The 15,616-nt window shown below is 37.7% G+C and overlaps 1 protein-coding gene across 4 annotated transcripts in view; it reads right to left on the reverse strand.

Annotated features, from left to right (window-relative positions):
- The window catches only part of LRP1 (LDL receptor related protein 1), a 385,724-nt gene that overhangs the window by 148,622 nt on the left and 221,486 nt on the right, over positions 1-15,616 (reverse strand). For all 4 annotated transcript variants that reach the window (XM_058173442.1, XM_058173441.1, XM_058173440.1 and 1 more), the window contains 3 exons: positions 8,523-8,745; positions 7,513-7,702; positions 1,408-1,551 (listed from right to left, as the gene is read on the reverse strand). In XM_058173442.1, the coding sequence (XP_058029425.1) occupies positions 1,408-1,551; positions 7,513-7,702; positions 8,523-8,745 (557 nt within the window). The remainder of the gene's footprint in view (positions 1-1,407; positions 1,552-7,512; positions 7,703-8,522; positions 8,746-15,616) is intronic.

Genomic DNA, 15,616 nt, shown 5'->3' on the forward strand with positions numbered 1-15,616 from the left:
TACTTGCATTTTTACGTGCTTTCAAAACTGCTAGGTTGGCAGAAGCTGGGACAAGTAATGGGAGCTCACCCTGTTACACGGCAGCACTAGGAATTCGAACCCCCGAACTGCCAACCTTTCGATCAACAAGCTCAACGTCCTAACCCCTGAGCCACTGTGTCCCTTCAAAAGAGCTATAGACATGGTTATATTTCCAATGATTTTGGAAATGTCTACAGCAACACTAGTAAGAAATACAGATTTGCCCAATTATTTCTTTGAACAAAAACTCACCATTTATAACAACTTCACAGAGATTGGGGCTACTGTGTAGCTAGATTGGAATGGCCAAAAAAATAACAATTATAAGTCCCTTGTATGAAAATACCCCAAACTAAGTGAGTAGAGAACTAAGGCCACAGAATCACACACAAATGTATTTTTGCAATCTGGAATTTATTAAAAACTTTAGATTGATTGAAAAAAAATATTTGAACCAAGTCAAAACATGAAATTTTAATATACTAGTGGCCAGAATAGCTCAATATCCTTTGTCTTTGCTTTGCTGTTTTGGTTATGGCTTGGGGGAAGGGGTGGGCGGGGAGGGGAGGGGGATATAAATTTTCCTACATTCAATCTTCCCAAATTGTTTCTCAATTTATACTGGGGTAATGGGGGTGTGGGTGGGGAATCTCTTCCCCTAGAGAGGACATTGTTGCTGTGGTAGAAATCGTTATTACCACTCCAGTGGTATCTGAATTCAAGTTTTTAATGAATAGGCCTTCATGAAAATACTACTGTACAGAGTCTCATTCATAGTATGTGGGTGTGATTTTCCTTCTACAACTCAATATATACTATTGTGACAAAATAAATAAATTAAATTAAATTAAATTAATTAATTAATTAAGTCTCCTCTGAAGTGCATGAATCTTCAGTATTGTGTTTTCTTTTTGTTTCAATCCCTACTCTTCTCCACTCCCCAACCCTTGGTTGAGAAAATCCTTCCCTTCTTCTTTGGATCGACTCCAGCTCTTTGTTCTATAGCCACTTACCACTGATTTCTTCTGTCCCTTTTCCACACTGAAAAATAGAGATGGGAACCTGGGAGAAGAGGACCCCTCAAGTAAAGTAACTCTCTTGTCTGCTGATGACAACTGCTGTGTTTGCAAAACACCCTTTAGTAATTCAGATAACATTTTAAGTTATCTTTCAGTTGGGATCATTTTACACTCCTTCCCCAAAAATTTAAAATCCATTTTATTTTTGTTCAACATTTTTCTTTTCTTTTCTTACTGCTCTGATGACAATTTAAAGCAAGATGCCAAGGAAAATTTCCCACTCAAACGGAGAGATTAAGACAGATTCCTCTTCGGCTCAAGCCGTCTCCCAACCGCAGCATGCTCTCACTCACAACGCGCAACTCACTTTTGCAGGACTTCCCATCACTGCCGAGGCTGAATCCTGAACGGCATCGACAGGTCCGCGTCTTGTGACTGTTTCCAAGGAGACAGATGTCAGAACAGCCACCTGGTTTTCCAAACTGGTCCACTTCACAGGCATGACTCCTCACTAATAATAAAGAATTCCCCCCCGTCAGTTCATGTCAACAGGTATTTATTTCAGTTTTATTCTGTTGTGATATTTAAGATTGACAATGAGTAACAGGGGCATGTAGAGACATCCTTCATGGTTATACCGTAATTATGCAACAGTAGAGAACTAATGCCTAGAGCTGAATTGTTGGAGATACTCTAGGACAAAGTCAACAGCTGTGTGCATTTTAATTTATACATCTATTCATACTATGTTTTATTTATTTAGCATCTTCAAGTCAGTGTTGACTCCTAGCGACTGTTTGCTTGGCAAGATTTTTCAGAACTGGCTTGCCTTGCTTGCTTCCTAGGGCCGAGAGTGATTGACCCAAAGTTTGGCTTTATGCCAAAGGCAAGATTACAATTCATAAGTCTCCTGGTTTTCTAGCCTGATGCTTTAACCACTAGACCAAACTCAAATAATGTACCTTGTTCACAAATAACTCCGAGTTCCTGATTTCAAGGGGAATAATAATCACAGCATCTCCTTCTTGTTAAATAAAAGGCTTACAAGTTGCTGAAATATCTACTCAGCATACATCTATCTGGTATTTCAGAGCAAAGAGAAATCATGTTCTTGTGGGGGTGGGAGTCTAAAGGCAAGGTAAATATTGGCCTGAGCAAGTGGGATGTTTCTTGGGACTTATTTGTTTTGGATACATTGGAAATATTTGTACACGTTTACATAAACCATAAGCTCAGTGTTTAGAAACTGTGAACAAAACAGCCGGCAAATAAACGTGCAATTAAAAAGTCAGCAAGCTTAAATTGTTTACGATTTTAGGATGAATAATTTGGGAGGGGGAGGGGTGTGTGTAGAAGAGCAGGCTGCTTGAGAAAATCGCAGGCATTTGTGCTGCCTTCTTTCCCTCCCATTTGTGTCTTTTTTTCCCAATGTCAGCACAGTTGAGTTGCCAATAAAGCAGCAATTCTGATACAGGTGTCGGAGGAGATACCTCTTTTCGAGCTCTGCAGTCATAAGCAAATTGAGTACAGCAGCCAAAAGAAAGAGGGTGTTTTCCCTTCAGAGACAGGGGATAGTCCAAAAAAGTGAAGTATAGAAGTCCAGTAAGACAAAACACAATGCAAAACAACAACAACAACAACAACAACCCTCAAGACCTCAACATATTGACCACTGACCAAAAAAGAGGAAGAATTTCAGAGAGGAGACTTAGGACTGAATAGGCTTAAGAAAGAAATGTTGAGGCATACTAGTAATAGTATAAAGCACAATGTAATTGTAATATAATATAGGTTATTGAATAGTAATATCATAGATTATTGTATAGAATAGGAGAAAGGTGGGCAATTATTTTTTCTGAGGAGCCACATGAGGAACTGGCTACCACCGTCACAGACCTGGTAGGGACAAAGGGACAGCTGTGGCCCCCGGGCCATAAAATGCACAGGTCTGGTATAGATTATACAATTAGAGTTGATTCTTCTCTTTCTCTTTTTCTAGAAGTAGTGCTAGAAGTACCACAGAGTGTGGGGCCATGCCAAGGTTTAAGGGTTACGATGAAATTCTCGCAAGGCATGAAAGCAAGCTGAATTTCAGCTTTATTTCACAAAATGTATTTTCAATATCATAGGCGTTTTAAAGAAATTGGAACACCTGCCTTGTTCCTTGTGGCTTAATGTCCTTCTTTGCAGCTGGGATTACAGAAATAAAGTTGATGAATGAAGTGGTTTAGTCTAGAGTCAACCAGTTATGAAGAGGGTTGAAGCCAACAAATGGCCTAATTTAGTTGGTATGAATGTTAGCACGCCTTCTTCAAGGATTGCGCGAAGAGGAACACCAACACACTCTTTCAGAAAGAGGTTTTGAGATTCATCAACATAATTCTTTTAGGTTGAATTTGCATAGATGATCAGTAGATGTTTTTACTGGTACTGCTTAAAGTTAATTTCACATCATTGTATTGTTTTTATTTTAGGGGAAGTCTAAAATATGGTTAATATCTAGACACCCTTCGTATTTGAGAATATCAGAGAAGGATACCTAACAGATGGAGATGATGTGGAATCAGTAGAAAACCAATAGTTATTAACCAATGGTTAATCCCTCTGGCCCAAATGACGAAATTTATTTCAGAAAATATTTACTGCTTACCCAACAAATGAAACAGCAACCCAAGCACCAACTGATGGAACATGGGTGTGGACTTTAATGCAAGAGGCTTGAACTTTTCTTTTTGTGTTTCTAGAGAACGTTGAAGAATCAGCTCATCATAGTTACACCCCATTTTTCAGGTTGGTTATTTATAAAATATATCTATTGCTTCAAACTGAAGAGATTCTATGCAGCATATATAAAGATTAACAGTCAAATGATACCACTACAGATTACAGGACAATAAAATATCATCCGTAGACATCATTAACAATCTTAACCAAGATGCCTTTGGGACCACAAAGCGGATAATTAAAAAGAATTTGACACTTCGAGCAATAACCCAATCGCTCACACAGTGTCCATGAAGGAGAGAACCTGCGTCATGGAACAGTCACTTTATTATAGTACCACTAAGTACTGAGAAGTCTCATTTTACAATAAATAAAAAACCTGCTCTAAGAGAGGGTATTTGAGTCTCTAAGAATCCTCTGACTAGAAGTTACAAACTAAAATATAGATGAATAAAGGTTGTAAGTGGTGCAATATACTGTTTCAGGTAAATAAAGGATCTGCCTTACCAGCTTTAGTCCTTACATTTTCTAGGAATCATGTGAAGAAAAGTGGAACAATAATCAGAATAAACCTGCATTTAAAAGTATTGAAGATGAAAGCTGAGCTTCTGCCACTAAGGAATAGTACACAGTAGAAATGTAGTGCATTTTTTTCGTTATTAACAAACAAAGAAATAACTGACACAGTTAAGATGTGTGGTGCACAATTTGGTATGTAAGTGTTTTTTAAAAATGCATTTGCTTTCTGACATTGAAAGTGTTTGTATAGGTAAACATGATTATTGCCATACTGCATAAATGCTGAGTATGAAAGAATATGACTGATAGCCCCTTATGGCAGTAGAGATATTGGGACCAGAAATTCCTGGTTTGTTCCTCACTTTCTTAATCATGATCTGAAAGGGGAAATTCATAGAAAAATATGAATAAATCCCTTAGTTCTAAGCCTCACATCATGTAGAAAACATGATATTTGCATATATCAGAGCATCTCAAAAAACAGAAGTTTCCATATACTTTTGGTGTGCAATATGTTTCTTTGATTCACCTACTAGGTTGAAGTACATAATAAGTTATCTTGGTTCACCTGCAATGAATATGTTTCTCAAACTTAAATACCTAGAAGATGAGTTGTTCGAATATGGTCAAATAATTCTTGCAGTGGTCTGACAGTGAACTTTCTAGTTCCAGAGATTTGGTTCCAGAAAGTTGCCAAACCACCCCAAGATCAGATAGACTGGCATGTTCTGCAGGATGAACACAATGTTCTTCCTGGAATTTTCTGCAAAGTTTTCTCCCCAGAATGGAACAATTTCCACATGCCTACAAAATCCTCACAAAGCTCAGCTCCCATCGAACCTATAGAAGAATGATGCAAAAGTAGCCTTTCAAAATCCCAGTTAAGCAGCAGCAGTCCCCAAAAATATTTGTTGCAACACTAACTACTTAAGAGTTTCCTTAAAGGCAGCAAGAAAAATAAAGAGACTTGCTATCTTAAATATTAATAGATTTATTAAATGCAGGTTTATTCTGATTATTGTTCCACTTTTCTTCACATGATTCCTAGAAAATGTAAGGACTAAAGCTGGTAAGGCAGGAACCCAAATTTCCCAGAGGAGGCAAAATCATTATGCAAACACTGAGTGGTTACATCCCAGTTTCAAGGTCAGAAAGAGAGCAACCAAATTTCTATTGATTCAAAGGATGGTTTTTGTGTATTCCAGATAGAATATCTTCTACCTGCACATGACTCTTATCCCTAGTGAAATAGCTGTGTCACTGTGCCATGGTGGGGGCAGTGGTTAGAATGCAGTAGTGCAGGCTAATTCTACTGACTGCCAGCAGTTCGATCCTGACAGGTTCATGGTTGACTCAACCTTCTATCTTTCCAAGGTCAGTAAAATGAGGACCCAGATAGTTGGGGACAACGTACTGACTTTACAAACCACTTAGAGAGGGCTGCAAAGCATTGTGAAGCAGTTTATAAGTCTAAATAACATTGCTATTGCTATCACCACCATGAAGCAAGTTTTCAAATATGGAGTAAACAGTCTGGACGATATGAGTTATATTAAAGACAAATTCCTTGTGTGTCCAATCACACTTGGCCAATAAAATTCTATTCTATTCTATTCTATTCTATTCTATTCTATTCTATTCTATTCTATTCTATTCTATTCTATCTGAAGCTACCAAGAGTCAGAATGATGTTGGCGACACCCAAATTAGACAATTAGACAGTCTAACAATAAGGAAGTTTAAGACTGTAGGCTTACTGTAACTTGAGTCTTCATGATCGTTAACCTCATTCTTAAAATCTTCAACACAACCAAGTACATTCTGTTCAACAAAATCCATCTGTCACTTAGCTAATGTTATTAAAATGTTGCAGTTTTATCCTGAGGCTACTTTTCCAAAGCCAAAGTTTTGGCTTTGGAGCTTTGGTATTATATTATTGAATTCCTTTTTAAGGTCATAGCAGCATATCTTCTGTAACAGCTTGGAACAACCAAAGAAGAAGTGAAGATGGATGTCAAATGACCACACTATAACAGGGCCACTTGAGCAAATTGGGCAGCTATAGAAATTGAATGATCACATATAGAAACAGGAACTAGAATGTACAGTAATGGCTCCAATCACCACACATCTTAAGATGGCATTAACCATTAAAATTATCCTTTCTTGAATTAAAATTAATATAGATAATCCTCCCAACATATTTTGGTTTATAATTTTAGGCAATCCCACTGCCACAGACGAAAATTCTGAATGGACATAAAGTGATCCTTAATTATAACCATCTGCCTATAAAGAAGTACATATTGCAGAACAGCTGTTCTAAAGCTCTCATGGAAAAAAGTCTCATACATTTTACTCAGATCAACATACCATATAATAGAGGTTCCATAAAAACAGAAGGCAGGTCCAGAACATCAGAAAAGCAGAGTGATAAAAACTTCTCTAAACTAACCCTAAATCAATCTTTGTATATAATATATATTGTATATAATATACAATATATACAAATATATATTGTATATAATATACAAATGGATGAGACTATTGCCTTACACAATGTAAGCCGCCCTGAGTCTTCGGAGAAGGGCGGGATATAAATTCAAAAAAAAATAATCACATCTGGGGTGACCCATCAGCCATTCTGCTACACATTGGCAGTCAATCACTCTCCTCCACAGCATGACCTTAACCCATCTCTGGAATGTCTATACAGCTCCTTGGGACATTAAAAGTACAGTGACTGGCAGATATGAATGAAAACAGAATATGGGATAGAAATAGCTGAGACCATCTTGATGATACTAAGGGAGCAAGATATGACCTGAAAACTGGTTACCGTAAATAAGGCCATATTGAAAACAGCTGGGATAAAAAAGCTGAGACAGTAACCATCAATGGATTGCAAATAATGGACAAAGCCTTCTGATGCAGCGCTAGAATTGGATGCAAAGATGTCTAAGTGGAGTCTATATTCATATTCTGGTAAATGACTTGTAATTATGAATATCATTCTGCTAAATATGCCTGTGGGAATATATATGCAGACATAGCTGTATTTTCCTGACCATTTGCCTGGAAAAAAAGCCCAGTTTTATGTCCTTTCACAGAGGTCAGTGATAAAAAGGACTTCGAAAGTCAAACAGAAACGTTATACAAACAGCTAACCAAACAAACCCCATCAGAGTTTCCCTCTTATCCCCAGACATTATAGATTTCTCTTATCTACCTTTGGGTTGCCGTCGCTGGTGATACACATGTAGAGCTCCACCTTTATCCACCCGTGTTACCACTTGGAAGTCACTACTGTTGAAACGATTGACCCGGATGACGCTAGTTTTCTGCTGAGTGTTGGCGTTGTCAGAATTGGTGGCATACAGGTAGTTCTCAAAGACAGTCAACCCATAGAGATGCTCTATCTACAAACAACAAATGTGGTTTTAAAAAACTGATTAGGCTAATGGGTAGAACTGAAGATCTGTTTGCTTTTATTTCAAATTAGTTCAGATTCCAAACAAAAAAAGTACCAGGTAGTCTTTTCAAATTCTACTGATTCCCTATTTTATTTATAATACCTATGTCACAAGTTCCCATCATTCCGCAATCCTCTGAGACAGGTTTGTTGCTAAACAATAACTGGATATTCTCTGAACTAATCTTTAATTAGGTTTTCCTAACAGTGTAAGAGAGAAGAGATACCTATTGAATAACAGTATAACAGAGTTGGTAGGGACCTTGGAGGTCTTCTAGTCTAACCCTCTGCTCAAGCAGGAAACCCTATACCATTTCAGATAAATGGTTATCCAATCTCAAAAATCTCCAGTGTTGGATCACCCACAAATTCTGGAGGCAAGTCATTCCACCGATTGATTGTTCTCACTATATAAATAACTCAACTCCTTGGTGGCTGTAGCCCCAATATCAAGACTAACAATCTTGGTCCATTAGCTCTGGACCATCCCCATCAAACTAAGGCAGCATGATGAGGGACTGAGGAACTATGAGAGCCATATCATACAACATCTGGAAAACAGATTTCTGTCTATTTTTATTCATTTTATATCTATTTCTTCAGAATCCTGTTCATCAGGCTATAGTTATTCCATGGCATTGAGACTGCATATTCAATGCAACTCGAAGCCCTGCCAATGATAGGATTCCCAAAGATAAGGACTATATCGGGTGGCTGTAAGAGTATATGCCACAAGAGCCCTGTCCCCTGATCTCAACTGTACTCACCAAAATACCCTGGATGATTGTGTGTCGATTTTTTCCTTCATAGTCTACCACTTCAATGTAGTCGAGGTAAGCATCAGCCCAATAAACAAGCCGATTGACCAAGTCCAAGGTGATTCCATGGGGGAAGACAATTTTGGTGTCGACCAGCTTTGTACGGTTCTGCCCATCCATGTCACAGCGTTCCACCTTTGGTATCTGTCCATAGTCAGTGAAGAACAGCTTCCTAGAAGGCAAGGAGAAAAGGCATGAGGGGGTCGCCAAACATAAGTGAAAAGTAAAGGAGATGCATAAACTAAATAAGGGAGATTAGCACTAGCGTTATATAACTAGCTTTATCAATGAAATCATTTATAAATCCATACAAATATACATATATGAATGCTAGGGATAGCCATTATATATATGCAGAAAATATGTGTCTGCATATAAGCTATCTCTGAATAGATGTAATGAGAATGGATAATATCTTGGTGTGGTCAAAGTCCAATGAGCAGTTTCAAACCAAAGCTGGTTTATTTTCTGTAAGCAACAGTGATACATGTGCAACTCTGCTTTTTATTTCTTATTTCTCTCTCTCTCTCTCTTTTCACATACTAAACCAAAATACACACACACACCCCACCAAAATTAAAGAATCGAAAGTGTTATATAAGTTAAATATATTTTTTTTTAAAAACCCTCTCACAAATTAATATAGAGAGAGTGGATTCTTGCCTATGCTTTGCTTCTTCTCCATCTGCTAGAACTCTGAATTCTGCTTTTCTCTAAATTCTGATCAAATGTATACATTTGTTCCTAAACAGCAGAGATAACACTTTGTGGGTCATCTCCTTCCTAATTTATACATACAGTAACACATTCATTCTCGACTCTGTTTTCAGGCCTAACAGCTACGGTAGTTTTCACCTCACTCCTTAGTGTGTATGTGTGTGTGTGTGTGTGTGTGTGTGTGTGTGTGTGTGTGTACACACCATTAAGCGTGCAAACATTTAAAATAAAAACAGAAACTGGGATACAGGTTAGCATCCATCTAAAGAAGGGAAATCTACATCTGCTGAGGAAATTAGAAATTATCTAAATTTCCACTTTATAATACAGAAGCAGAATTCTATTCCGAACTGTGTTATTTCACACACACTGGGAAGAACTTCCGTTTTTCCTCAGATGTGAAAATTATGAGGTGAATGGTGTGAGTTTTAATTAAACCACCCATGAAATCGCTGGATTGGAAAGTCATCAATTAAACAGAGAAAAACAAAAAGTCGTGTGCAAAAAGTCGTGTAACTATATATAAAATGCACTTGCTGGGCTGCAATCCTGTGTGAATTGGAAATCTATACTCAGTTGGACTTTTTGATTAAATGCAAATATAGGACACAGCTGAAAAGGAGAAATCGCTTCAAAGCTATTCTTTCTACTAGTCAACCTTGATCCTTCAAGCCATATCTGGAGCATATGCATCTTTCCCAAGTGCTGCCAGAACAAGAATCTTCTTCTAAGTAGATAGATAGATAGATAGATAGATAGATAGATAGATAGATAGATAGATAGATAGATAGATAGATAGATAGATAGATAGATAGATAGAATTAGCCAAGTGTGATTGGACACACATGGAATTTGTCTTTGGTACACATACTCTCAGTGTACATAAAAGGGGAAAAAATACATTCATCAAGAATCACAAGATACAACACTTAGTGACAGTCATAGGTTACTAATAAGCAATTAAATCATACTAGGAAACAAATAAAGATACAAGCAACATGGTTATAGTCATAAGTAGGAGGAGATAGGTCTTAGTAATAATTTGACAGTCTTGTGGGAATTAGTTGTTTAGCAGAGTGATGGCATTTGGGGGGGGGGAAATTGTCCTTGTGTCTAGTTGCTCTGGTATGCAGTTCCCTTTTGAGGGTAGAAAGTGAAATAATTTATGTCCAGGATGTGAGGAGTCTGTAGATATTTTCACAAGAAGTCTTTTTGACTGGTGTAGTATACAGGTCCTCAATGGAAGGCAGGTTGGTAGCAATTATTTTTTCTGCAGTTCTAATTATCCTCTGAAGTCTGTGTCTTTCTTGTTGGGTTGCAGAGCCAAACCAGACAGTTATAAGAGGTGCTTTTTAAAAGTAGTACTTTTAAACCAGACTTCTCCAAAGTCATGTCCTTTAGATGGCTTGGCCTTACAACTCCCAGCGACTGTGGCCAAGATTTATGCTGGCTGGGAATTCTAGGACCCTTATGCCAAAATATCTGGAGGCAGCAGGATGGCTGCTTAAATAATATGCTTGTGTATTTGTGTTGTGTTGTGTTTTTTAATTACTGGTGGGACAGAGCTGCTTTATACGAGGCTTCACGGAAGTCAGGGAATTATCAGGAATTATCCACTCAGGTGGTAGAGCTAAGGCTTTGGAAGGGGAAACGCTATATCTCCAGCCTCTTTCAGCTATTGAAGAAATAGTTTAAACTGCATTTTGCTAAACCAATTTTCATATTTAATACGCAAATACCCTTATATGCAGAGAAAGCAAGTTACATACTGATTTTTTTAAAACCCTCTCACAAATTAATATAGAGAGAGTGGATTCTTGCCTATGCTTTGCTTCTTCTCCATCTGCTAGAACTCTGAATTCTGCTTTTCTCTAAATTCTGATCAAATGTATACATTTGTTCCTAAACAGCAGAGATAACACTTTGTGGGTCATCTCCTTCCTAATTTATACATACAGTAACACATTCATTCTCGACTCTGTTTTCAGGCCTAACAGCTACGGTAGTTTTCACCTCACTCCTTAGTGTGTATGTGTGTGTGTGTGTGTGTGTGTGTGTGTGTGTGTGTACACACCATTAAGCGTGCAAACATTTAAAATAAAAACAGAAACTGGGATACAGGTTAGCATCCATCTAAAGAAGGGAAATCTACATCTGCTGAGGAAATTAGAAATTATCTAAATTTCCACTTTATAATACAGAAGCAGAATTCTATTCCGAACTGTGTTATTTCACACACACTGGGAAGAACTTCCGTTTTTCCTCAGATGTGAAAATTATGAGGTGAATGGTGTGAGTTTTAATTAAACCACCCATGAAATCGCTGGATTGGAAAGTCATCAATTAAACAGAGAAAAACAAAAAGTCGTGTGCAAAAAGTCGTGTAACTATATATAAAATGCACTTGCTGGGCTGCAATCCTGTGTGAATTGGAAATCTATACTCAGTTGGACTTTTTGATTAAATGCAAATATAGGACACAGCTGAAAAGGAGAAATCGCTTCAAAGCTATTCTTTCTACTAGTCAACCTTGATCCTTCAAGCCATATCTGGAGCATATGCATCTTTCCCAAGTGCTGCCAGAACAAGAATCTTCTTCTAAGTAGATAGATAGATAGATAGATAGATAGATAGATAGATAGATAGATAGATAGATAGATAGATAGATAGATAGAATTAGCCAAGTGTGATTGGACACACATGGAATTTGTCTTTGGTACACATACTCTCAGTGTACATAAAAGGGGAAAAAATACATTCATCAAGAATCACAAGATACAACACTTAGTGACAGTCATAGGTTACTAATAAGCAATTAAATCATACTAGGAAACAAATAAAGATACAAGCAACATGGTTATAGTCATAAGTAGGAGGAGATAGGTCTTAGTAATAATTTGACAGTCTTGTGGGAATTAGTTGTTTAGCAGAGTGATGGCATTTGGGGGGGGGGAAATTGTCCTTGTGTCTAGTTGCTCTGGTATGCAGTTCCCTTTTGAGGGTAGAAAGTGAAATAATTTATGTCCAGGATGTGAGGAGTCTGTAGATATTTTCACAAGAAGTCTTTTTGACTGGTGTAGTATACAGGTCCTCAATGGAAGGCAGGTTGGTAGCAATTATTTTTTCTGCAGTTCTAATTATCCTCTGAAGTCTGTGTCTTTCTTGTTGGGTTGCAGAGCCAAACCAGACAGTTATAAGAGGTGCTTTTTAAAAGTAGTACTTTTAAACCAGACTTCTCCAAAGTCATGTCCTTTAGATGGCTTGGCCTTACAACTCCCAGCGACTGTGGCCAAGATTTATGCTGGCTGGGAATTCTAGGACCCTTATGCCAAAATATCTGGAGGCAGCAGGATGGCTGCTTAAATAATATGCTTGTGTATTTGTGTTGTGTTGTGTTTTTTTTTTAATTACTGGTGGGACAGAGCTGCTTTATACGAGGCTTCACGGAAGTCAGGGAATTATCAGGGAATTATCCACTCAGGTGGTAGAGCTAAGGCTTTGGAAGGGGGAAACGCTATATCTCCAGCCTCTTTCAGCTATTGAAGAAATAGTTTAAACTGCATTTTGCTAAACCAATTTTTCATATTTAATACGCAAATACCCCTTATATGCAGAGAAAGCAAGTTACATACTGATTTTTTTTAAAAGCTTGTCTGCAGTTGGGTATGCAGTCCTTATAATAAACTTGCCCTTATAGCTTTATAGTTTAAAAAACTAAGCAATCCAAATCATATGTTCAGCTGGAAAGTAATCCTATTGAATCCAATGGGATTTTGTTTCTAGCTATTGAAATTACAACCTTATCCTAAGACCAATTGCCTCGCTTCTGTGTTCTATAGGCTGCAATCCTGAACTCATCTACTGTATTGGGGAGGAAGCTCCACGAATTTCATCACCAGCAGATGTGTCAAGTCATACTTTTAATATTTGGGAGTTGGCTGGGAAGGTTGTCAGCGAACAAAGGAAAGTAGAATAGGAGTTTTTGGTTGATCCACTCCAGAAGGCAAGCCATCCAGCTTCCATAAGTGAGAATTAAAATGAAATTGCTATAGCCAACAGCCAGGGGAAAGTTAAAAGTACCTATCCCTCCTCTCTCCATGACTAAAATTTAGGAGCACATTGAAAGATGGGCGTGTGTGGCAAAAAATGAGTTACGAGAGAAAAAGACAAAATAAACACTAGATGGCAGTCAATGGTGAGTACATGAAGCCATTTCCAAGTACTGCTATCTTTTAGGCTGCAACCGGAAAACACCCCCAGCAAATTTGGAAAAGGGGCCTCCTGAATATTAAGTATCTACAGAACAATAAGACTGTAACAGAATGCTGCGAATATATAAGCATACACATGTTGTGTTAGTCAAAGGAAGAATGACAATGTCTTTGGGAACAAAATCTCAGAAGGCAGATAATTACAACCATGTAGATGTGGACCTCGCATTTAGCAAAATGAAATACCGAAGAAATGCATCAAAATGCAATTATTCTGAATGTCTCTCCCATCACCATCATTATTCTGTCCTCTCTTGCCCTGTCATACATAATGGCATATACGTCTTCTCATGTATAAAGATCAAGGCCATAGCTGAATTGAAAGAATCTACTTGTGAAATCAACACATGTGAGCCCTAATGACAAATGGCCTGTGCCAAGGCAGCTATGGACAAAAACCCCAACCATACTTGATGGTTTACTAAGAGAAGTAAAAAAAATCCAGACAGTCAGGATTTGAATTGGAGAAATTGTAACTCTGATAGTTAAATAGGATGCCTGAACCGTTTTCCCAAACCATTATCATCACCCATCTTCAAACATCTTCTCAAAGGCATATCTGCATAATAAAATATGTTTCTAGATCATCACAGTAGAGAGGAGGAGAAAAAAGCACTGCGGGAAGGAGTAAAAATATAGCAATAATAAATTCATAACACTTGAGGTGACCAAAAAGTGTATTGCAGTGTCCGACATGTTGATCTTATTGGGTCTTACGGCAGGATCAATCCGGGTAGCAAGTATTGCACAGATCGTAGAACTGATGCCATTGTTCCTTTAGCAGAGAACTGGCTTATGGCAACCTAATTTATGCAGAGAAATGCAAAGCAGACTAAAGATTAATGAGATTTTCAGGATTAGTTTAGAAACTGCCACAGGCTAGTGGAAATGCTGTTTAAGGTGAGACGGAAATTCATGAGAGAATTGATGTTAACTAAGTCTTCAAAAGAAATCTGAAGGAAGTACAGTAAGTTTTATGTGCAAGGAAAGTGCAGGCCCCCACTAGACTATAGACTATAGCTAAACAGAAGCAGAAACAGGTAAGTGATAAAGGAGAACCAAACAAATGAGGTTACTATGCAGAAACTTTTCCACTGACATAAGATATAAATAAATAATAAATAATAATAAATATAATCACTCAATCTTTGGCTGTAGAGGAACATTCTGTATGGGTGTTTGTATATACATCGTATTGCAACATACCGGCACAAAGAAGGGGCAATCCCTAGATGTATTCAAGTTAGCATCCTCTACAAACAACCTTGAGCTGATTGAGACACTTAGTAATGACTAATACTTCTTGTACAAGATGACTTCCCTGTTCTCTTTTCTCTTTCTCTCTCTCTCTCTCTCTCTCTCTCTTCTTTCTTTTTTTTTTTTACAAAACAGCTCTTCAAATATCCAGCCACCCATGGATACAATGCCTAGACAATAATGTGCCATAAAAGTTCCCTTTTTATTTCACATCAACATTTTCAGTTGCACCAAGTATGAGTGAACATCCAGATGTTTCCCTATCACCTCCTTCCTCTTTCCATCAAAACGTGTCACCAAAGGCAAACAGCTGACCATAATGATTCCACTTGCCACGAAATACAAGAGTCAGCACTCAAGTGCAATTGATCCCCGCATTCAATATGCAAGAAACACCATCTCCTAATGAAGCCTCTGACCACAGAGATTATGCGTAAATGGCTTACAAATGCTGGAATGTAGCCCTATATTTCTTTGGCTAATGGAATTTCCTATATATTATTAGAGACATTTCTGAATAATATGGGTTATTTCAGATGGCATCAAAATGGCAGATTCATCTTAGAGACTTTTAAGCAAAAGAAAGATGATTACCTATCAAGCATCTTGTTGCAACTGAATTTCTGCAATAGAGGGTTTTTGGACAGGTGTAGATTTAGGAAGAATATAGAGTCAGAAGTTTTTTTCCCCATCCAGTCCCCTGGATATTGTGAAGTACATTAAAGATAAGCCCTATAATCAATCAACTCTATCACTCACCAACTGATTTAAATTGGAAATTATCACTGTTTTCAGAAT

Source organism: Ahaetulla prasina, chromosome 2 (genome assembly GCF_028640845.1).
Source record: "Ahaetulla prasina isolate Xishuangbanna chromosome 2, ASM2864084v1, whole genome shotgun sequence".
In the NCBI taxonomy this organism is placed as follows: Eukaryota; Metazoa; Chordata; class Lepidosauria; order Squamata; family Colubridae; genus Ahaetulla; species Ahaetulla prasina.